At 38.4% G+C, this 24,699-nt stretch overlaps 1 protein-coding gene across 2 annotated transcripts in view; it reads left to right on the top strand.

Annotated features, from left to right (window-relative positions):
• The window catches only part of SPATA7 (spermatogenesis associated 7), a 1,255,634-nt gene that overhangs the window by 524,153 nt on the left and 706,782 nt on the right, over positions 1 to 24,699 (top strand). For both annotated transcript variants that reach the window (XM_044074096.1, XM_044074097.1), the window contains one exon: positions 18,688 to 18,803. In XM_044074096.1, coding sequence (XP_043930031.1) covers positions 18,688 to 18,803 — 116 coding nt within the window. The remainder of the gene's footprint in view (positions 1 to 18,687; positions 18,804 to 24,699) is intronic.

Raw genomic sequence — 24,699 nt, 5'->3', positions numbered from 1 at the left:
AGACCTGAGGAGAAAATCTCTAAAACAGTTACATAAAATTCGAATGGACACAGTAAAAACAAAATTATAACAGTAACAAAATATACAAAGAAGGAAATTCTAAAGCATAAATCTAAAAACTGTACAATATTATACATTTTTTTTGTTATATTTGTTATACAGGAATGGTATGAATGAACATAAGTCAGAAAAGTGACAGAAATGCCAACAGTATGAGATATGAAAGTTAAAGAAAAAGGCTGAAGTGTGGGGGAAAAGCAGAGAAATAGTATAAGTTAGGAGGAGTATATACATTCATAGTAGGCAGAATTTTCATGACTATAGTAGATAGGAATTAAGTGAGTGAGTCAAGTGGCGTTCGAAAGGCATGCGTAGAATGGATGTGCCTTCGTTGAAGGTTGGGCATCAAGCTGGCACCTCGGCACCCATAAAAAATCTACTGTCAATCATTAGTGGACCGGAGTTCTGCATGTTGCGACCCCTAACCAGGAAAATCCGAAAGAAGAAGACTGTTGAGAAAAAGATTGACAGGTAAAGATAAAAGTGGGTAGGAAGAGAAATACAAGGTAGGATTGGAAGATAGGGAATATATGATTATGTTGGGTCATTGCAAAGGCATAGGCATTCCATCTGGTAGGTAGCATTTAAAGCAGTTTTGAAGGAGTTAGAATTAGTGATAGATCTGATGTGAGGTTGAAGTTTGTTCCAGGCTTTTGCAGTGGAGTAGCTATAGAGTAGTTTACCAACATTTTTGTTGTGCATATAAACTTGTAGTAGATTTTGTTGAGAGCTACGAAGAGCATGGTTGGGAGTGTACTGCTGAATGACTGTCTAGAGAGAGGGGCAAAAAGAAGGATCGTGCAAGACAGAATGGGGTATGCGGAGCTGGGATAATAGAATCTGATGGTGAAATTCCAACCACTTAGGGTTTTTAAGACTACACAGTGATGGGTGTCATAGGGTAGGTTTGATGCAAATCTTGCAATTTTGTCATAAGTAATTTCCAATTTAGACAGAAGATTAGATTGGAGGTTTGTGAGTATTGGGGCTGCATAGAGTAATGTGGGGAGAAGGAAGGCTTGGGCAAGGGAAAGTCTGGAGGAATGAGTGAGGAATTTTTTGTGTCTGTAATCGAGTCCAAGTTTTTGGTGAGTCTTTTGAATACATTGTTGAATATCAGAAGCAACAAGTGCGAGCACAAACACAGCACACTGGTGAAACTGGTAAAGCGAGAACACTTTATTCTGAAATCTGAAGAAGCGTCACTTATAGACAGGAAAAGTGTTGTTGCTTTACCAATTTCATCAGTGTGCCATGTTTGTGCTCACACTTGTTGCTTCTGAATTTGGTTTTATGTTTCTTATGGAGCACTTAATTCACGGGGCTATTCATTGCTTTTTTGCACATTGTTGAATATGAAGATTAAACTAAAGGTAGTCATCAGTAGTAATACCAAGGAGTTTTGTGTGAGGCTCAGTAGAGATGAGAATGTTATTCAAGGATGAGACAGAGAAGGTAGTTTTATGGTGTTGGAGAGTAGAGGGGAGAAATAGGAGAAGTTTTGTTTTCTTTGGGTTTAGTACCAGTTTGTTAGTAGTGAGCCACCTTTTGACAGAGTGGAGGGATTCTTGGGTGAGGGTATGGAGGTGAGTAGTGTCGCTGGAATACGAGATGATAATGGAATCATCAGCATATTGAATAATAGTAGAGAGTGGGCAAGAAGAGTGAAGGTCATTAATAAAGATATTGAAAAGTAGAGGACCAAGAATGGAGCCTTGGGGGATCCCAGTTTGAACAGGTAAAAAGGGAGATAAGCTTGATTGCCATTTAACTGCTTGAAAATGTTTTGACAGGTAGCTGGAGAACCAAGATAGAGTAGAGTTAGAAAGGTATAGAAAAGCTAGTTAGCATAGGAATAATCTGTGTGAAACAATGTCGAAGGCTTTGGAAAGATCAAGAAACAAACAGGAGACTAATTCATTATTATCATGGAATTTCGCAATGGTGTTTATGAAAGATATAAGAGGAGTAGTAGTACCATGTTTAGGGTGGAAGCCATGTTGGGAGGGGGTGAGAAGATTCTCATGGAGTAGATGATCAAGGATCTGTTTGTGGATGCATTTTTCTAACATTTTAGACAGAGGGGTCAGGATAGCAATTGGTCTGAAATTTGAGGGGTCAGTTGCATTGCCACCTTTGTGAAGGGGTATGACATAGAAATTTTTCTAGATATTAGGCACAGTGTTTTCCAGAATAGATCTGTTGATTAGTATGGAAATGGAGAAATCAACTGAGTCAGGGGTAATCTTTAGGAATAGTGGAGGTAAATTATCTACTGATAGGAACAAATTTTAAGTTTAGAAAGAAGGAACTTGATGTACATAGTGGAGACAGGTTTGAGAGAGAATATGGTAGAGTGTGGGAAAATAGGAGGCACAGGGTCAGAGATAGTATCACCTTTGGTCCAGTTACGGACTGAGTCTATAAAGAAGGAATTAGGGAAAGCAGTGGTGTCTGGGGGAAAGCTGTTAAGGCAGGGGTTGGGAGAAGATGGACATCCTGGGTGTAATAACTATTTACAGATTGCCAAAGTTTGGGGGGATTAGAGTGAGGGTTATTGAGTGGTTTTGGAAAAAGTTTTGTTTATCAAGGGTAACCTTTTTTTGATTACGTTATGGAGCTGTCTGTAAGTTTGAAGATTGGTAGGGGATTTGGATCTTTTTCATGTTTTCTGTACACTGTCTCTCTTTTTCATGAGTATCCTGGTGGCTTGAGTTAGCCAGGGAGCAAACTGGGATTTGATTCTTAGTTTCCTAATGGGTGCAAGGGAGCTGAGTGTTTCAAGAAAGAGGCTATTAAATGATAGGACTGCATCTTCAAGGGGAAGATGGAAGAATGGTTGAAGGTATCAGGGTTAAAACTGGAGAGATTCTGACAGTCTCTCAAGAACTGGGGTTTATGGAGTTGGGGACAGTGTCTAGTAATGAAGGTGGGGTGTCTGACAGGGTAGAAGGATTATGATAAAGATTGGGGCTAGATGTGAGGATCCAGTCGAGACTGGAACCTAAGTTGGTGTGTTTGTTAATCCAAGTTGGGCTAGAGATTAGCTGGGAGAAGCCAGAGAGATGAATGGAGGAGTTTGGGGAATCAGTAACAAGGGCATTCCAATCAATGTTTACATCACCCATGATAATGGTTTCATGGAGGATGTTTTGAGAAATCCAGGAGAGTAGGTGTTCAAGGATAGGGATATTATTCCCTGGGGGGATGTAAATGGATACAATGGCAAACTTTTTATGGGTGTTAATTACACAGTCGGCTATGAGAATTTTGGCTGGGTGAAAGTTTGAAGCAGTAATTGAGAGAGGGTATAGAGTAAGTTGGTAGGAGTATAGACTTGCAACACCTCTACCTTTCTTTTTAAGGTGATCTTGGCAGAGGATATTATAGCCTGGTGGAATTATTTCAGGGTTAGATAATTGGGGCTTGAGCCAGGTTTTTGACAGACACAAAATATCAGGGGTATGCATGGACAGCCAGGCATGGAAGAGAGAGAGACTTTGTTAGTGATGCTCTGAATATTCATAGCTATAAAAGAAAGATTTTTGGTAGGAGTGGAAGAGGGAGGCTGGAAGGATATGTTAGAGTTGGGGTTCTGAAGGTGTGCAGGACAAGCAGGGAGAGAGATGCTATGGTTGGGTCCAGGGTCTGGGTCTATGTCGCCTGATAGCAATAAGTTAGCAATATGTAGTCTGATAGAGTGAAGGAGATTAATTTGGATGCCGTGTCTTATTTTGAACTTGCCTGGGAGTGTAGGGGGAAGGAAGAGTTTGAAGGTATATAAGGTAGTATTTGATTGACAGAAAAGAAATGGGGCTATAGGGAAGGAATGGGTAGTACAAGAAGTGACACGGGGGAGGTAATAGTAGGAGATGAGTTAATAGGTGGAAGAGATTAGTAGGAGAATGGATGTGGTAAGGATAAGTAGTAGTAGGTATATTATAAAGCTTGATTTAGAGGTAGACATAATGAGGGAGATTGGGAAGTGTGTAGGAGATAATTGAGTAGGGAGAATTGGTTATTGAGTAGGGAGAATTGTAACAAGAAGAGGGGTAGAAGAGAGATATATGTAGTAGTGTGGGTTAAACTAGATATGTGGGAAGTGCTAGATAGATAGTAGTTGAGTGTAGGAGGAAGTAGAAGGGTGGGGAGGGGTGTGGTTAAATTAGGTATGTTGGAAGAGCTAGGTGATTGGTGAGTGTAGGAGGAAGTGGAAGGGTGGGGTAAGGTGTGGTCAAAGGAGGAAAAGTAAATGGAGTGGGATGGTCCAGAAACAATCAGTGAAGTTTTATGCAGGAGGGTATGCTAGTCACTAACTTGGAGGTTGCTGGAAGTGGGCTAGACAGAGTGAAACCAAAGAGAGTTCAGGCACCTAAGTACTATGTCCAGCTGACAGGGCAGACACTTTGTAGGTAAGTGAGTAAGAACACTAAAGATAAAAGAGTTAGGGACGATTCAAAGAGTCTCAGGGGAGCAGCTGAGGAGAGCTAGTTAGGGGAGTCATGCTACCATTGTGTTATACTGCCATCTAGTGTTGAGTGAGAGGAAAATACTAACACTAAGAAAGAAGGTTGGGAAAAGCGAACACTCTTGGACGTCCTTAGCATGTGTACAAGCCCAAGCATGAAACTAAGTCCTAAGATTGTAGGATGTTTCCTTTTATAGGCTAAGTTTAGCAGTACCAGCTAAAATATCAGGACTAGGACCCACAGTATTTGCTAGACAAAAGCTACACATACGTTTAGTGAGGAGGCTTCCGTTCCGTGTTATCTAAGCAGCTAGGGAGCCTGTTTGTTGTTCTCCAAACTTTCTGAGTGGTGCCTTCCAAAAATAAACAAATTCAGACTGGTGCCTACCAAAAAGCAGCAAATACAGGCTGATGGGAGGGGGGGGGGGTAGACTGGCACTCGTTGCAGTTATGGAGCAGCTGAAAGACTAAAGAAACAATACAAAAGGTAAGCAAGTTGCACAGAAAGAAGTAAAGCAGTCATAGTTTTAGTGAAGGAGATGGAACTAGAGGCTATGTTCAAGTTGGAAAACAGTTTGTGAGAGGCTACTAAATACCAGAATTAGGCAGGAGAATAAGAAGGAAACAAATGAAAGAAACAAAAATAAATGAAATAGTGGAACAGGATACAGCATGTGTGTGTGTATGAAATAGCGTAAAGCTAGAGGTGAACAAGTAATAGTGGAAGAAAAGCGAGGGCAGGGAGAAGTAAGGGAATAGGATAGCTTTTAAACAGGGTGAAAGGGGTAAAACCAAAAAGTAGGTCTGGAAAGTAGGAGCAAGAAGGATATGGGGGAAGTGACAAGAGTACAGGAACAACCGACAAAGGAGCAGTTGCAGTTAGAAGCGCTGTAGTCAGTCGGTTCAGACAAAAATAGATAGAAGATAAAGAAATGTATTTAGTAGAAATGAGGGTAGTGTAGGCCAAAATAAGGCTACTGCAGTTACAGTAGTGTAGGCAGAAATAAGGCTTGTGCAATTACAACTGGAAATTGTAGTCATAAACGCAGTAAGAAAAAGATGCCTGTTCTAACATGTTAATCTGTGCAGATCTAGTCAATAAACCATTTCTTCATATGGTAGAGTCTGAGTTGCATGTTTTTTTGTGTTAATCCATCATATTTAATTTTCCACAAAGCATGAGTGTCCTTGTAAGCAAAGCCTTATTTATGCCAAAGGTCACCACTGATACAAACTTCAGCCAGTCTGTCAACCTGAGTAACTACATAAATGTGAATATTTGAGTATTTACCACTTATATTTTATGTGGACAGAATCAAATCTTTAAAGACGCAAAATTATTTGTCCTTTTCTAATACACAGTTGGGGTCTGAAGTGTCTAAAATTAATTTATCCAAAATGGTTGACTTCATTAAAATAGTCTTTTCTACAAGTGGAGTGACTACTGCATAACATACCTCTTAACCATACCGAATCAATCAGAATTTCCTGTTTTGGGGTCAAAATAATAGGGTGCCACAAATTCCCAAGTGGCCCCATCAAATCACAATTTTTTTTTACTCTGAATGGATAAACACAAAATCCACAATATGGATCTATTAATAACCCAGCAGCACATGACTTGAAAACATCTATCCAGTCAAAAGTTACAAGAAGACGCTGGCAATCAAAAAGTACACCATCAGTACTTATTACCAGCACATCAAGTGGAAAGCGGAGCAATAAATGTACATTTACAGACTGCAAGCTAGTAGAAATGCCAATAAATGAAACAAGATGTTTCGCAGAAAGATGGTTGTGTCCGCTGTCTCTCTCACCTTGAGATGCTGTGCTGCAGTGTTCCCCAAATTATCTCCCTTTCCCTGGCAAGGTTTCAGAATTAGAAAAACAAAACATAAGTGGACACCTGAACTCAATGTAGTCAGTCCGGTGTGTTACAGGTTAAGCACCCATAGGCTGCAGTGCAGAGGCGACCTGGAGGTGCTGTAGCAGTGTGCAGGTGAGCGAGTAGAGCAGGCTGTCCCAAGCGGATTATGAATGGTATACTAGTAGATGGTGCTGATGCTGTCTCCCCCCCTTTACAGAGACATCAAAACAGTGCACATCGTCACTTATGTCATAGGAGGAGGGAGACTATGAATGGGAGGAGAGAGTGATTCTTCAATGAGCAGAGAATGCCAATTACATCTACTGACTGTTCTGTCCTTATATTTATCTTAGTGTTGTATGGTGGTTTTCCCCATTAGTTGTTGGTGGCAGGCAAGTAACAAGTGGGGCGGGTGAAAATTGCCTTTGTCCGAGCTCCCGCTGTGGCACATTTCTGTTATAATTATTTTACAGTAACATTGTTCTTATTTTTGGAAAAATCTGCCATGTCTTGATTATGTAATTTTATAATGTAATATGTCTTCCTGTTATTCACAGTAGCTTTAGCTTTCCAGCTTATTTACTCAAGAATCAGGGGTATATATGAACATAATCTGATACAGTTTATAAATAATTGACATTCACTCAGAAAATAAATAGAATGAAATAATTTCCACTCTCACCCACTTCTATAGAATAAATTCTGTCTTTGAGATGTCTTATGCAGTTTGGAGACACCGATCTTTACTGTGTCCACAAAATCACAGATGTTATGAGTGCACAAACATCTTAACACAAAATCAAGAATGTTTGCACCCTCAAAGCATTGTATCACTTCCCTGCACAAACAGTGCTAGGATTGTTGAACGCTAACAAAAACTGAGAGACCAACAAAGTAAGACCCTGTAAACCACCTTTTTATCCAACGAGATGTACACTGTAGTCATACCTCTCATTATGAAGAATATTCTCCATTTTTGAGTCTTAAAAAGTCCTTGTTCTTCATTATTCCTCATTGAATGGATCCAACACTCATTCAGTGTTAAGATTTTCTAACTGATAACCATATTAAATACTGAATCATATTGCATCACCAAAAGAACTTTTTTGTAAATATGAAGTAATGCACATTAACCATTCTCTGAGCTTCCAAACTATCAGTGATGGAATCAGTCTGACCAAAAGGAAAATGATCGTAACATTCACCAGTGGAAAGGAACACATTTTGAAAGATGGTATTCTGTTCCTGAGCTACATAAAAAGGCAGAGCTGATATAAACCTACGTTTTTTTCACTGAGCAAATAATTAAAATAAATATATAACATGGTGTGTAACTTATAGTAACCAGTAGCATAGTGTACCTTTACAGCCTTTTCATTCTTTACATCACCACACCTTTTCCTGAGCAGTATCTCAGTCACTGACTGATTTTAAGTTTTTTGCAGGGAGACTTCACTTTTCTGTCTACTTGTTTCAGCATATTTCTCCCCCTTGCATTTCCCTAGTGTATATGGGAAAAGTAAGGGAAATACTGCTCTTTTTGTTCTTTTCATCTGTTTGACTTTGATACCTATGTGTCTTTCTGGGAAAAACTTACATCAGACACAAATGTTGTCTGTTTGTTTAGACTTACTCCAGCAGAACCCCAGACATTGCCACAACTACACAAAAGAGTTATAGCCTACTTAGATGATAGTATAGAACTGCAGTACCTACTAGATCTAAATATAATGAGAAGTTTAAAAGAAAACCACCATGGTGGCTCACCCACATAAATAAACTACAATAAAACAAAAAAGCTCCTTAAAGTACACAACAGACCCAAGAACCTGAAAATCATAGGTTCATAGGTAGATACTAGGCTATCTGCCCAAGGGCATTTATCAGCCTAGCCCATAAGTGTCGGCTTTCGCCGCCCCATAAATTAGTTAGTTGTGCCTCTGTCAAGCAGAGCCATAAACGTGATCCCCGGGGTGTAGTTTCTACTTCCCATCCACTCGTCAAGATTCTTCTTGAAGAGTAATATTGAGGTGCTCTGTCTAATGTAATTAGGGATTTTGTTCCAGAGTGTGGGGAGTCTCTGTGATAGGAATCTGTCCCTCCAGCATGTTCTATTTATTGTAGTGTCGAGGTTTAGCTCACTGGAGCATGTGGCTCATAATGACTTGGATTTCTTTAGGTGGAACATGTCTATCAATTCCGAGTTGAACATGGCTTTGTAAGTTAGGCAGAGATCACCTCTGAGCAAGCGGTATGTCACTGAGTAAAGCCGGAGTTTTTTCAGTCTGGCTGCATATGGCATATGTTTGAGGCCTGTGATCCTCTTGGTGAGGTACTTCTGTGGTCTCTCCAGCTACTGGTAGTGTCTTGTGAGGTACATCCCAAAAGGGGCATTGTACTCTATGATGGGTCTGATGAGTGACGAGTATAGGGTCACTGTTACCTCTTTTTTTTTCTAGATGCGAACCGTTTAGTAATTAGATGGGCTACATAGAAGGATTTCCTGACTGCTTTGGCGATGTGATTGTCAAACGAGAGATTACTATCTACCTGAGTTCCCAGGTCTCTTATTACCTCTTCTGATTTAAGGGGGCTGCCATCAATATGGTAGTTCGTGGGCGTTTTGTTCTTCCCCAATGGGATGACTATGCATTTTTTGGCATTTAACTTGAGGCCATGACTTTGACACCATGTGTCAGTCGCGGTAAGGCCCTTCTGGAGAATGTCCATGTCAGCCAGAGAGTCAATTATGGTTCCCAGCTTGTAGTCATCAGCAAATTTGGTCAGCCATAGGCCTTTTGTGTTTGCCTGTACTTCTGAGAAATATATGCCGAACAGTAGAGGGCCCAAGACTAAACCCTGGGGGACACCACTTGTGACTGGTTTAGAGTCGGACATGGATCCCACTATTCTTACCGAGTGGGTTCTGTCTGTAAGCCAGCTGGCAACCCATCTCATGACGTAGGGGTTTATGTTTAGGCTGATGAGTTTGTCTATGATACCCGAGTGAGGAATGGTGTCAAAAGTCTTGGCAAGGTCTAGGTAGGCTGTATGAACCACCTTACCCTCGGCAATGGCTTTGGTGACTGTTTCAAAGAAGTCAACCAGGTTCAGTAGGCATGATCTGCCCTTAACAAAGCCGAACTGAGTTGGGTCAAGTGTTTGGAGGTCTCCTATGTCCTTGTTAATGAGTTCCATGATGATACGCTCCATAGCCTTGCAGACCAGGCTGGTCAGGCTTATAGGGCGATAGTTACCAGGGTCATTTGTTGCTCCCCCTTTGTGAAGTGGAATAACCGTTGCTGTGCGCCATTCCAAGGGCACGTAGCCTGTGGATAGGCTGAGGTTGAAAAGTTTCTTTAGGAGAGGACTTAGTTCATATTGCAGTTCATGCAGGATGCAGCCTGGGACTCCGTCTGGCCCCATTGATGCTGTGTTTTTGGCTTTTGTAAGGGCTATTTTTACTTGTGCTTCTGTTATTTCAGGCATGCTGGACTCTTCGTGTATTACTATGGGTCCTTTTGGGGGTGATGGGGGGGTGAAGTTGGCACTAAATCTATCTGCCAGGATGATGGCGATGTCCGTAGGTTCCGTATATGGATAACATTAGAAAACTGACTAAAAACTTAAAGAACTGTTAGGATTACTAAGACAGCCCATGAGCTGAGATTAGCATCTGAAGCTAAGGACAACTACAAATATTTCTCTAGTTATGTTAGAAAACTGAGAAGTAACACCCAATATTGCTTAGAACCATACCACTTAGCACAAGAAATCTAGACAAATTCAAAATAATGGGAGTTCAAAGGCTCAGAAATAGGGACATATTTTATTGCTCTAGTAGTTAGAATAACATTTTTTCTGTTCGTATGCATTTTATAGAGTATATCAAGTCTGAAACTCAAATGTGTATCATTAGAAACTTCAGATTTGCCAGAAAACCTCATTTTTCTGAAGAACACACCAAAAATATGAAGCAAAAATCTGGACAGTTGAGAGGTATAACTCTCATCCTCTTAGCATAAGAAATCCCAGAGTACCCTATACTTTTCAAAGGATGAAATCTGCACCAAATCTGGATCACTTTCATGTAGTTCAAGAAAGGACAGATCTGCTCTACCTACTTTAGATTTTGCTAGCCAGATATGAAAGCTTTTCTTTTTATGAGTTGCTAGTTAGACTGCATTAAACAAACAGGCTCTAACCATCCACACAGAGCTGTCCGCATCATAGACAAGACACAAGTGTTAGGTTGGTCTGTTTTAAGCACATCATTTTATTTATTTGCTCTCTGGTGGTGTCCAAGTCTTAATTTTATGCATTTTATCATTTTTATAATTTAGGTTAATTGTATTGTATTCTGAAGTTGTTCTCTGTTTTTTAGTTAACTGAAATTACTCACTCACTTGTCATGTTTCAGTCAGAAGTTGAATAATATTCTGCCTTCATTAACAAAGACAATTTAGTATTGCTTGTTGTATGGATAAAGCACAGTAAGAAGTTTATTTTTCCTGTTTTTGAATAGAAGCGGCGGTCATCATACATTACATAATTTTATGAGTCAGAGGACTGTATTTGTATTTACAGTTTAACTGATAGTGAAAATAATGCATTGCGAATTTGCTACACTACTACATCCACAAAGTACAAAAACAAATCTTCAGAGTTCCTACTAATTTATACCATCATATGCATAATAAACAGCACCGTGTATTATTCCTGAAATGAAAGCCCTAATTACCAGTAAGGTTAAGGCAGAGACTCATAATTTATAAATTGTAATGAATAATTGATAAGCTACATGTCATTGAGTGTTGCTGGTGGAATTCTTCTTGTAAAACTAGTTAATTTTGTACACCTGATATCTTGCTTCTGAGTAATATATCTGACCTATAATGCATAAATGTGCATATTTTTCTGGTTATATTTTGTGTTTAATATTTTATCTGTTTTTCAATTTGCATTTCAGTGTTGGTATCCCAGATTTTTGGCCAGTTGTACCTACTTTTCATGAGCCTTAGTCCAGATTTTTAATGTTTCCAAGTTGAGAGATATGCTGCATAAACATTTTTGAGGAATGCATCCCTAGATGATTGTGCAGCATCCACTTAGTATTCACCAAATATTTGTGCAGAACACTGCAAGCTAAATGTGATCTCTCGATCTCAGTCATCCATTAGAGGCTAAAGTTAGTGGATGTCATCAGGAAGATAAGCTTGGAACTTTTTCCTACTGAGGATGAGGATGGGCCCTCATACAAGATATTGAAAGATGTTTTTGTTAGATCCACTGCTGCAGTGTTCTTAACATGTGGGACTTCCCTTGAAAAGGTCCCGTCTATCTTGCCAGCGTTCTGAAGCTCGAATCCTTCCCCTGGTCTTCTAAAGTTCAGGAACCTTCCCCTGCTAGGCAGACATCCACCCTAGGGACGCACCAGCATGCTGATGTAAGCGATATATACATATGCACTGTTTCTGAACTCTCTAGCTACTGCTTTATGAAGGCGTCCATCAGTGTCACCTTTCGATAAAATAAATAAATAAATAAAAGTGAATGGATAAAGCAGCCAAAGAAGCAGATGACTGTGAACAGACCTCTGATTCTTCTGTTCCATCTGAGATGGGCAAACCTAGTTAGGTGCTTTTGTAGTCCCCATCTGTGGACATCTGTCAGGCCCTCTAGCATTACCCACATGGAGCAATTATGGCTAGGGACACAAGCACATTCATTGTTACTGAGAAAAGTTAACTCAAACCTAGATTTATTATAGTACTAGATAAAAGGGATGTTCATCAAGTTCTCATCAGGCTAGACTGGAGATTTTGGTGTAGAGGCTTGTCTTTGCCTCACCCCTAAACCCCAAGGCAGACATCCTATGCAAAAGATAGCAGAAGACACATTTCCTCTCCTTCTACTCCTAGGTATATTTCATCTGGGAAATCTCTTCCTCAAACCACTCAAGAAGACTGGCTTGGTTTAGCTCTCAAGGGCTGTTAAAGGCTATTGCAGACCTTCTTGCCAAGATAAAACTAGCCCTTATTTTAATCCTCTTTAATAAAAACGGGATTTATCTTCAGAGGAAGAGAATCCCTCTAAAGGGGGTTTAGTCTGTACTTCTCAGATTTTTTTTCTGACTCTGAGTTAGATGTGGAAGATATTCTTCCCTCTTACTCTGCTAATGGAGGTATTTCTTTTATTGAGACTGTATTTAAAATGAAAGTTTTTAATGGGAAGAAAGGGGAAATATCAGTCGATATTTTGGCTTTCACCACATGGATGTTGTTAAACCTGTACCTATTTCCCCACTATCTCACATTGGAAGATGCCCTTTTAACTGCCTCCTTAATCACAGATTCTAAACCACTAGCTACTGAAAAGGGTGACATGTTTTGCAGGATACAGGACTCATAAATACGTTATACAGGACTCATAAATACCTTTATAAAAGCCACATTGTTGACCTTGCTGTTATTTCTGAAGACTTGAGAAGGAACCTAAATTAGTTTCTGCTCCTAATCTTCTTCCTAATGAGAAAAGCAGAGTCCTTACCAGGTTCATTATAAGTTAATAAATCTGCAATCCTATCATTTAGGGCTTTTAATTGTCAGACACATAACTAAATTCCTTTTAGCTCTGTTAAAGCTGAAGTCTTTAAAAAGATGAGAGAGAAAGAAGCATAGTGATGTAAAGTGTAAACCAAACTTCTCCCTCCATTTCCCAGATATGAAATAATTATCCTGCAAAGCCAGGTTCTTTCTTTAGAAAGCATTCAAAATCTAGATAAAATCAGTCAGGGGGAGACCAATTTTAAGGAATAAATGGCAAGGGGCGTTTTAAGAAGAATCAGAGTAGTTTCCAGGGCACCAACATATTAGAGATCAACCCTGACTATTCTTTTCTGGTCTCCCTTTCCCCAGAATAGCTGGCAAACATTCTATTTGCCTCCTGTTATTGGAAACTATCACTTTGGACTCTAGGGTGTTAAACCAAATAACAATTGGGTACAAATTTCAGTAGGATTCTGAACTAACCCTTTCGGGCATTCCCAAGGTTCCCAAAGATCAGGAACATATTTTTAAACATCTTTATTAAATTATCACTTTAGACACAGGTAAACATACATTAACAAAAGAAAGCAAACCACATTAATATTTTTCCATTTACATACACTATTCATCACATCTTCTTTCTTTCTGTCATCAGTTCAGCAATACATAAATTGCTGAATTTCTGCCTTCCCTTAAACATCACACCTCCTGAATATTATTCTTCATGTATTGTTCTCACAATTAACATTTGTTTCTATGCAATTTGCTCCTTTCCTTTTTTAAAGATTAAAGACCCTTCTTTCATTTTTTCTCTCTCTTATAATATTCAATACTTTAAATACAATTATTTGACTTTGATTTCCATTTTCTAGTAATTGCACAGTAAGGCCTTATGTCTAGGCAGTTCAGATCCCGTGTCCCATCTCAGAATAATAATTTCCTTAGCTACAGCCATTTGCTCAGCCATTATTTCTGAAAGAGCACTCTGTAGGGAATTTTTTAAATCTGCCAACTGATTATACTCCTAAAATACATGTTCCCAGTTTCCTGTTTCTTCTTCATTACACCTCCAATATCTCTTAGCTACCTGAGGAAAAATTATCTGAAGTATGCTCTTGGTATAAAAATACTTATGCAAATACTTCCAAGCAAAGCAGAATGCTCACACTCCAAGCTATATTACCCCTTCTGCACCAAATTTCTGTATCAATCACTCTGTAGTTAAATATGCTAACTTATACATTCCTGTCCACAAGAGTCACAAAAAGTGCAACCCTAAGACACAAAGTTAAATACTATCAGTTTGCTACTTTGCCTTTTGGCTTTCTGCAGCACCAAAGGGATTCAGAAGGTGTCTGATTCCAGTTATAGCCTTTTGCAGGCTCCAAGAAATTCACATCTGTCCTTATCTGGGTGGTAGCTGGAGAGTTATCTAAATTAGGCATAGAGGTGTTAAATGCTGTGGAGTCCTCCATGAACCTTTTTCAGAATTTAGGAGTCACTGTCAGAAATATTCTCTAACGCCTTCCTCCAGATTAGTCTTGTTGGTTGCCTGATAGTACATTGCAGTCTGCTTTTGTCTGTCTGAACAAAACAGTAGCAAACAAAGGCTGCTTTCAATATCTGACAAGACAGAAGTCTGTCTCAGTCAGGGAATTTCTAAAAGCCCAAGAATTTCTGGTTTTATTTTTTTCTCATGGTTTTTCATGCATGCTTTGTATGAGGAAAATCTGTTGGTATTCTGAGTGATTGTGGATGTAGCACCTGAACTCTGTTAATCAACAAATTCAAATTATTCCATTTCTTATTCAGAAATGTATCTGGTGGCCAAACAGGTAGTCTTCAATCTGGGAGTCTCCTTTGTGTAACCTGCTGTAGTGCAGATCATTACTACAGAGGACTCAGACTTTGTGTGGGGAACTTGCTCCAAAGAAATCACGTTTTGGATGTCTAGGACCTGTTGGACAGTCGCATCAGTGTCAAGGAGATGATAGCTGTAAGTAATGGTCTGAAAGTCCTTCAACATTTGTGGACACCTGGTACTCTACTGGGCACCTGATACTCTTCAAGTAGTGACAAACAGTACAGTTAAGTAGTATGTAAAAGGGCAGGACAAAATCTTAATGTCTTTGCAAACTAACCACGACAGTCTGTTTCTATATACAGTCTGCATTCCATCCCATCTGAACCTCCTGGCAGATTCTCTAATCTGATCCAGGACAGCCCATCATGAATGGATCTTAAACTGAGGTGTCTTAGCTCATCCATCAGTTTGGAGTTCCTTTTATTTATATATATATATATATATATATATATACATATATATATATATATATATATATATATATATATATATATATATATATATATATATATATATATATATATATATACATATATATATATATATATATATATATATATATATATATATATATATATATATATATATATATATATATATATATATATATATATATATATATATATATATATATATATATATATATATATATATATATATATATATATATATATATATATATATATATATATATATATATATATATATATATATATATATATATATATATATATATATATATATATATATATATATATATATATATATATATATATATATATATATATATATATATATATATATATATATATATATATATATATATATATATATATATATATATATATATATATATATATATATATATATATATATATATATATATATATATATATATATATATATATATATATATATATATATATATATATATATATATATATATATATATGTATATATATATATATATATGTATATATATATATATATATATATATATATATATATATATATATATATATATATATATATATATATATATATATATACACACACACAGACACACACATATATATATATATATATATATATATATATATATATATATATATATACACACATATATATATAATATATATATATATACTATATATATGTATATATATATGCATATACATATATATATATATAAATATATATATATATACACACATATATGCATATATATATATATATATATATTTTTTTTTTTTTTTTTTTTATTTTTTTTTTTTTTTACATCAATGCAAAGTAAGCAGCTGAGTTTATTTTGCTAGAAAAATTAATAGCAACAGAGGCCTCCATGATAATGTGGAATTATTTTTTTTTATACATTTCTACCTTTTCCTCTAATTCCCCAAGTGCTTCAAGGACTTTCAAAGCATACTGCTGCTTGACTTTCTTTTTGCCAAGACACTATTGGTTCTCACTTCTTAGGGAATTGGCCAGGGGCTGTTATTACACTTTTCCTCTCCTGGTGGATTTGCTTACTCAGGACAGGCATCACTAATGCATCCTAATCTGCAGACCACAAAGCTCACAATATAAATGATGGTATTTTAATTCCTTTCAGGCACCTGTTGCTTTATGATATGATTCAAGTCTTGTATAGCGGGGTGTAGAAAGGTTTTCTATCTGGAGTCCAAATAGAGGACAGGACCCTAACAGAACAAGGGATATCCTTGGTTCTTCAGTATCTGTGAGTGTCTTAAATCTGGCATTAGATAGATATCTGTGAATGCACATCTTGCAGCTATTTCTGCATGTATGCCACTGTATTTCCTTTGTTTAACTCTAATCAGGTCAAAATGTTTATCCAGGGTATTTTACCCACTAATTCTCCAGGGAAAAGAGTGGCTCCTCCTTGGAATTTGAACTGTGTATTAAATGAAAAACTCTTCCTCCTTTTGAGCCAGCTGCTAATTCTACTGACATTTTTGGCCTGGGAAACTGCCTTACTGGTAGTCTTAATCTCAGCAAAAAAGAGTTTGAGTTGCAGGCTCTTTTGTGCATTCCATTTTTTTCCCTATAAGGATAGAATAAGCCATTTGAACCAATCCTTCGTAACTAGAGTGTTTTCTAAATTCACTCTTAATCAGACTAACCAACTACTTTCTATTCAGTCCCACAGAACAGTGGAGAAATAATTCTCTTGATGATCATGGATGCTCGGGGTTTACTTAGAAAAGACAAATGACCTATGAATATCTAACCAATTATTTTGTGTTGTTTGCTGGAAAGTAAATAGACTTACCAGTGTCTAAACTGTTTTCAAATGGATCTGCAATGCAGTTCTTTTCTGTTATATAAATCACGTTAAACATCTACTAGGACAAGTCAAAGCCCCCTCTAAATGAGCAGTACCTACTAAAGGAGCATTCATGCAAGGGTTATATAACACCATTTTTGAAGCAGCAAGTTGGACTTCATTCCATGGAATTGCTAAATATTAGAAATTGAATGCTCAGTCTAGAAAAAGAGATGGATTTTCTTGGCATCCTAAATTCAGAGGGAGTACTCTGAATACTGCAGCAGTGAAGAACATAGTGCAGCTGTGTAGCTGACTTAGCTGAATGTCAGATTTCTGTGTAGATCACTGTTGCAGTACTTACACTCTCCCTCCATCCCCTCTAGGTGTATACAGTTGAAATTTTACCTTGTGGTTAAGTTGGGATGTTTTTTAAAATCTTTCCTTTTCCAATCCTAATCTTACTGTATTCGCAAAGTTCACCTTGTCTTTAATATCTATCTGCGGATCCTGCCCTTTACATGAAGTTATTCTAGTGTTCTACTGAATGCATTTTTATTGGAATAAGAAAGTTCTGAATATGGTTGTACATATCTGTTAAACCAGTACACTGGCGTATACCTGGGGAGCTGTATACCTTGCAGGAGAAGGATCCAGAGCTTTAGAAGCTAGTCTGCAGATGGGTCTTTTGCAGGGAAAGTCCCAGATGTTAAGAGTACTGCAGCAGTAATCTATTCCTGCACCCAAATTGTACTTTATGTACTTAACAACATTACAGCTGGATGAGCAAGTCAGTTATCATCAGTGTACCCTCCTTCATGCCTTTCTTCCCCTGCCTCATTGCTGACATTATTTATCATTTTTTGTTTCATTTTGCTTGTTCCTGCTCCACCTCAGTGAGGTATAGATTTGCATAGTATTGAGTAAATGGGGAGGGGCCAGTAGCCTAGGAAATTTTCATATGCCAAGTTTCATAATGACAGCCTTGGTTCTACAGTGACAAGGCTAGACCTACTTATCCAGCTCTGACATTATGATAAATGCTCAATTTTCATTTTTCCCTTATTTTTTTACTACTGTGACCAATTTCATACTAAGAAGATGTCACCATTTCTTAGCATGTAATTTTCTTCAACATAAGTTAGAACTCCACTGCGTGCTTACAGATATATCAGATGATTTCCTTAATGTGTGCCCTGTTGTAATTATATCTCAGAAATGACTGACATTGTTTGTTCTTTTTGAGAGCATTATGTCCACTTCCCCCAATGTATATAGCATTCATATACAGTATTCCAATACACAATTCTTTATTGTTGTGCATTATGTCTGTTGCTTCAGTGGGGTACCTTAAAAGATGTCTTGAAAGAAAAATCAACAGTTCTGCCCTCAGAAATTAAGTGAATCCCATCAGCAGAGTATTCTTTGTACTTTGGCAGCAAAAAAGTCTGTCTTCTATAAAGTCATTGTTTCTCTTGCAAAGTTTAATCAGCAATTCATTCAGCTTAGCTGTTTTTGTGATGAGCACTATATATTCCTGTTTTCTGTTGTATCTTAAAGGTATTTCTGACTTTGTATGTCTTTTTACTTTAGACAAAGCTCATCAAAAGCAAGAGATGACAAGAGCAAGAACCAGGTCAGATAAGGAAATGTCTGAGTCACGAAATAACTCCAGGAATAGTGGGAGACCCACACCTCTGAATCTGAAGGTAATTATAGTTATATTTATTGTTTTTATCTCATAGATACTTACGGGAAACACTGTTGCAGGTTTTGCAATCTGTCCAGACTCTAACACTTTTTCCCTGTGCAGGCTGATGTTGACTTAACTCAGAAGTTTTGACATACTTTGCATAAACATGGCATCAGTCTGCTCCATATTTATTTTATTCTTGACACATTTGCCATTGGGACAGTTTGTTCAGCTCAGAGTGTGCATTCATTAGGCCAACAGTCCTGGTTTTGACCAAAGAGCAGATATGTACACTGTTGGAGACCTTTTTTTTTCTATAGAGCCCTTATATTGCAGTTTTGTCTTTATTTATTTATTTTTAAATACAAACATCTGAGAGACATGCACTCAGCATGAATGTATAAGGCAGGTCCATTCCCATTAAAGTTAAGTGTGTTTGCAAACATCAGATTCCTAATAAAGATTGTTATGACCAGTATTTTTACTAATTAAAATAGGAACATGAAGCTGTTCTGTCTTAAATGAACAAAAAGAAACTAGTGTCCATATTACCTAATTCCAGGATCTCCTTGGACAGGCACCCTAGGTACATGAACAGCTCCTTTAAAAAGTAAAAACTAGAGAAGAACAATGAGAAGTCAAGGGAGATGAGGGTGGTGGCTAACTCCGTTTGAGATCCTAGGTCCAAGGACATCAGATGTGTGAAGGCGTGGCACCAGTTACTAGTCCTGATGTCTGATGATAGCTGCGGCCAGTGGCAATGCACCCTCAGAAGCTGACATGTTGACTCCTAGTTTGTCCACCACACAACAAACTGCCAAGGAAGATGACAGCAGATAAGATCCAGAAGTCTGGTGTGGAACACAGAGTACAGAAGGGTAGAGAAGTATCTTTTTGGTAGTTACGGAGGATGTCTGTGTTAGGGATAGACAGAGGTTCAGGTTTTCAAGTCAGGCCCTTAGAGAGAATACAGTTTGTATTATACAGGGTATTGTATTAAGAAAGTGGTGGACAATATTATGAAGACTAAACTAGCAAGGGGGTAGATAAAGGATATTTTGACAATAGGAATGCATACAACTAAGGATTCGGAAAAAAGGCAAGACATGGTTTGAAGTAACTGGAGGGAACAAAGGAACCAGGTTACTGGGAGCAGGTAAGATGTCCTTCCATGTCACTGTTGCAGTATTCTGTAGTAAAGGGATCCCCTGCCAAGGGTAGCCCAACAGCTGGCCAATATTCCAAAGCCTTAGGATTTTATAGACATCGTACATCGTGCGTATGCTTCCTGCTCAAGGCGTAGGACATAAAGGTGACATACAGATGTACATACCTCCGAACTTTGCTGCCAGTCCAAATGCCTTCATTGGTCATCTGTCTGAATGCTCCTTCTATGCTAGTTACCAAGCCTTGTTTCAGATAAGTATCCTATTGAGGTGTCTCGTTATTTTCTTCCTTTTTCATGGGATTACATGTTATCCAGAAAGGGAAAATAGCAGTATGTGAGGCAGATTCGCCATAAGGATCATCATGAGCAGTGACTCTTCTGCTGATGTGCTTCTCACAACCATACAAAGTGTTCTATCTGACAAGTGTTTGTCCCTAAGATCCTGCATAGTTGTCTCTCTTATCCATTTACCTGGAGAATCAACATCTTAAATTATTGGTGCAGGGTGCTATGGCAGAATCTTCTCATCCCGAAGGTCAGCCGCCTGCCAAGAAAAAGGCCAAAAGAGTCAAGTCTAATTTGGCTGCTGTCCTGCTTCCCCCGAACATCTCTCTTGAGGCTGGTGAAAGCCCAGTGGATTGCCCAGTAGTTACATCAGATTCCTCTGCCACGACCGTATCGGAGGCCAGCATGGATCCAACTTCTTGCATGTCCTCGTAGGCTTTGCAGACATCCATTCCAGTTGTTGAGGGTGAACCTTGGCTGATCATTTCAGAGGGTCCGAGGGGGATTTCACAGATATTTGTTTGAGAGGAGAGTCCCACTACATTAGTTGAATGTAGGCAAGGGTCTGAACCTCCCAGGATGTTTAGGCAGACATCCCTCAAAAGAAAAAAGAAAAAACAAGCATATTTCCTCTGCTCCTAAAGATCCCCAGTTTGAATGGCAGGATTTACCCAGGAGTTATTTTAATGCATTGATGGCCTTGAAGCCTCACCAAGGAGTTTCTGTAGCTGCTCCCCCCTTGGTCCTGTATCCCACTCAAGAGGCCCAGGCAGCAGGATTCCTCTGAAGAGAACTTGGATTTTGAGTAAGAATCTGTGGCATATTCCTCTCAGATCCCTTCTCCCTTGGATTATGTCTCTAAGAAGGAAGACTGTATTAGCCCTGACTCTCCCTTTGAAGAACTCTCATTTAGGGACACTATTTCTCATATGATGGAATTTTGTAAATGGGAATGTTCTCAGATTTCTGACATTCAAAAAAGGCATTATGAGGTCCTCCAGATGGAGTTCCCCAAGCCCTCTGCTGTTACTACTGTTTTGGCTGCCCTCTTGGATACCTTTTCAGCAGCTTCTTTGGCCCCAGCTTCTCAACCTCCAGCCCCTAAGAAGCCTGACAGATTGTATAAGGTGCCTGAGGAGTGTATGTTTCTCTACAAATGTCCCTCTGATGGCCCTTCTATAGTGTCTGTATCTTCTGAGAAACCCTCTAAGCTTTTGCCTTCTACTAAACTACTTCCTTCGGACAAGGACAGTAGAGATATGGAATGGCTGAGCAAGAAGGTATATACTGCTGCCACTTTGGCCATGTGGACTAACTGCCAGACCCAGGAAACACACTACCAGGAAATCATATATATGTGCATTTGGAAGATATTTTCTCGTTGGTGCCTTGCTTGTAACCAGGGTCCAATTTCTGTAGATATCCCTCTGGTTCTCTTTTATTTGCATGAATTACTCCATGGTGGATTAGCATATTCGTCTGCTAAAGCTCACCTTTCAGCTGTTTCTGCTTGTGTGCCATTAACTCCTCCTCTAGCGACTGGGTTTGAGGTCAAGCAATTTCTTAAGGGCTGCATTATATCAGACCTCTCAGGAGGCCTGTTCTGCCTTCCTGGGACTTCGATTTTTTTCTTGAAAAATTGCCACAGGCTCCTTTTGAGCCTGCAACTTCAGCTCCCTTGTAACATTGTACAAGGAAAACTGTTCTTCTTTTATCCCTTACTTCAGCAAAGAGAGTGTCTGAACTTCAGGCTCTTATGGTTGTTCCTCCTTTTTAGTTTGTCATAGAGACAGGGTGTCTCATCATACTAATCCTTCTTTTTTGCTCGAGGTGGTTAATGAATTGTCCGTCACTCTGTTAATTTGCCCTCCTTTTTTCCTCCTCCAGTCTGCTAGTAAAAAGGTTCTTTAACCCTTGGATCTGCATAGACAGGTCAGGTATTACTTAGGTAAGACTAAGGCCATTCACAAGTCCGGGCAGCTTTTTATTTCCTTTCCTCCCAGATTTCAAGTTTTGGCTGTTTCTAAGCAAGTCATTTCTTCATGGATCTTAAGTTACTCCTTTCATGGTGAAAAAACTTTCTGACTCTGTAAAGGCTCATTCTACTAGGGCTGTGGCTTCCTCTGGTGCTTTTTTCAAACAATTGAATACCAGTTCCATCCTTGAAGCTGCTACTTGGACCTCAGTCCATGTCTTTACTAAGCAAATTGGATGTTTTCTAGGGCAAGAGCTGGCTTTGCCAGAGCTATCCTGCATGGGTTTCTTAAGGACTCTTGTGGGCCTTCCTCCACCAAAGTTTCCTCTTGAGATTTTGTACTCTCCCTTTAGTAAAGAATACTGCAACAGTAATATGGAAGGCCATAGTACAGTTGTGTAAAATGTTACCATAACAGTAGATGTCTTTCTCTTCACTGTTGCAGTATTCGCTCCTTCCCTCCTCCCCCTTCTGCTCTAAGCTTTTCCTTTTTGTCTTTCTGTATGTAAATGTTCCTCTTACTTTCTAGGACTGTTGTTTCTCTTGGAGCTATTCAGTTCTGAGGTATTTACATCCATACATCTCCTTTATGCCCTATGCCTTGAGCTGGGAGCATACGAGTGATGTATGATGCCTATAAAATCCTAAGGCTTTGATATACTGGCTGGACATTGGGCTACCCTTGGCAGGGAATAACTTTAGTAAAGAATACTGTAACAGTGAAAAGAAGGACATCTACTGTTATGGTAAGATTTTACACAACTGAACTTTTAAAGGGAAAAATGAATGTGGAAGGGAAACCTGTCTTTTGCTTGATATGCATCTCAGAGGTTACCTTCCATACTGGGAGCTGTTTTAGAATACAGGCAGAAAGAGAAAGAGGTGAGTGTTGAATGAAAGAGCAACTCTGGTAGTTTTTTTAATGGAAGCAACAGAAGCTGCTGAGAAAGGGAAATTTAATAAGGTCTATAAAATGTTACATGGTTACTGTAAGAATCAATTGGAGGAGATTAGAAAACACTGAGAGAGAATATTAAAACAAACAAAAAATACAAAAGAACATTGGGAGGAAATATGTAATGCCTCAAGGTATGCTGTGGAGTTCAAAAGATTTAGAATATTTTCTGTGAAATGTTTGCAAAGGTACTACAGGTAGACTTCAGTGGAACTTTCCTCAAGTGAAGAGCAGATGCTGATGTAAAGCAAATGAGACTGGAAATTGGGAACACATTTTTGGGAATGTGGGGAGTTAACTGAGCTTTACCACTCTCTACAGAATGTCCTGACACAACTATTAGGGAATGCATTATTAACCAAGGAGTTCATGCTGTTGGGACTTCCAAAATGGCTGCACACAGATCAACAGCATAACTTTAACTCTCCCAATGTGAAAACGGAAACTGAGAAAAAGAAATGCCATTGAAAAGTTTTTTTGGTAAAATTATGTTACTGGCTAGTAAATACACTGCCTGGATGCCAGGAAACAAGAAAGTTGGAAAACCTGAAAGAAAATTGACCAGAAAAGGTGAAGAGAAGACACTGTCTGGAAAGATTCTAGAGCTGTTCAGCAAAAAGCAGTTCATGCTTCAGCTTTGGTTCAAGAGATGACTTTCAGTAATTTAGAGGAAAAATAAATCAAATGTATTCAGAGGTGATAAAAATAAATGAAGCATTGAAGGAATATATCAGTTCAAACAAAAGGGTGGAAGAACTGGAAGAAGCTTTAACTAGCCATTCAGATGTACTCATAAAACTACAGAAATCAGATACTGACATGAAGAAAAAGCTGGCTGAATGAAATTTATCAAGAAGAGTTGCTTAAAAGAATAGAGCTAGAGGACAGTGTGTGCAGAGAAAACCTGGTATTTTTTGCTGTACCAGAGAAACTGGAAGGAACAGACCATATTAACTTTATGAAGGTACAAGTAAGCAACTAGACTGGTATTTTAAAGAATTTTAAAGCAGAATTTGTTAATTGAAATGACAGAGTATATGCTCCAAACATGGCCACAAGAAAGCAGTCAGGAACTATATTAGTAAATATCCAATAATACCCACAGAAAGAGTTGATCCTGATAAAATTTTGTCAGAAGAGCAAAGTATCAAAAATTGGAGACAGCAGAGTGTTTGTAGAAAATGATTATACACTGTAGACCAGGTAAAAGAGAACATTTATCCTAGCAATCAGGGAATGTTGAGATCCAGGTATGAGATTGAAGACATCTGGATACAGCAGCTTGAAAGTGTTTTTTCCTGGAGGATTAAAGTCCTTTTTTGACTCAGAACAGGCTAAGGAGGAAATAGTTTATCCAACAAAAAGTGAGTCAGTAAGCAGAAGGGGACTGTGCTTCTCATTCTTCTGATGGTAAGGTTTATAGTGACACTTTGCCAGTGAAACCTTTTCCAGTGTTCCAAAGGGAAATGCTTGAGAGATAGAAAAAAGCTCAGGAGTCGACTAGAAGAACCAGCAGTATCTTAGACATG

The sequence above is a fragment of the Protopterus annectens genome, chromosome 6.part0 (genome assembly GCF_019279795.1).
Source record: "Protopterus annectens isolate FY-2018-M chromosome 6.part0, PAN1.0, whole genome shotgun sequence".
Classification (NCBI taxonomy): domain Eukaryota; kingdom Metazoa; phylum Chordata; order Ceratodontiformes; family Protopteridae; genus Protopterus; species Protopterus annectens.
This window is presented reverse-complemented; position numbering and strand designations above follow the sequence as displayed.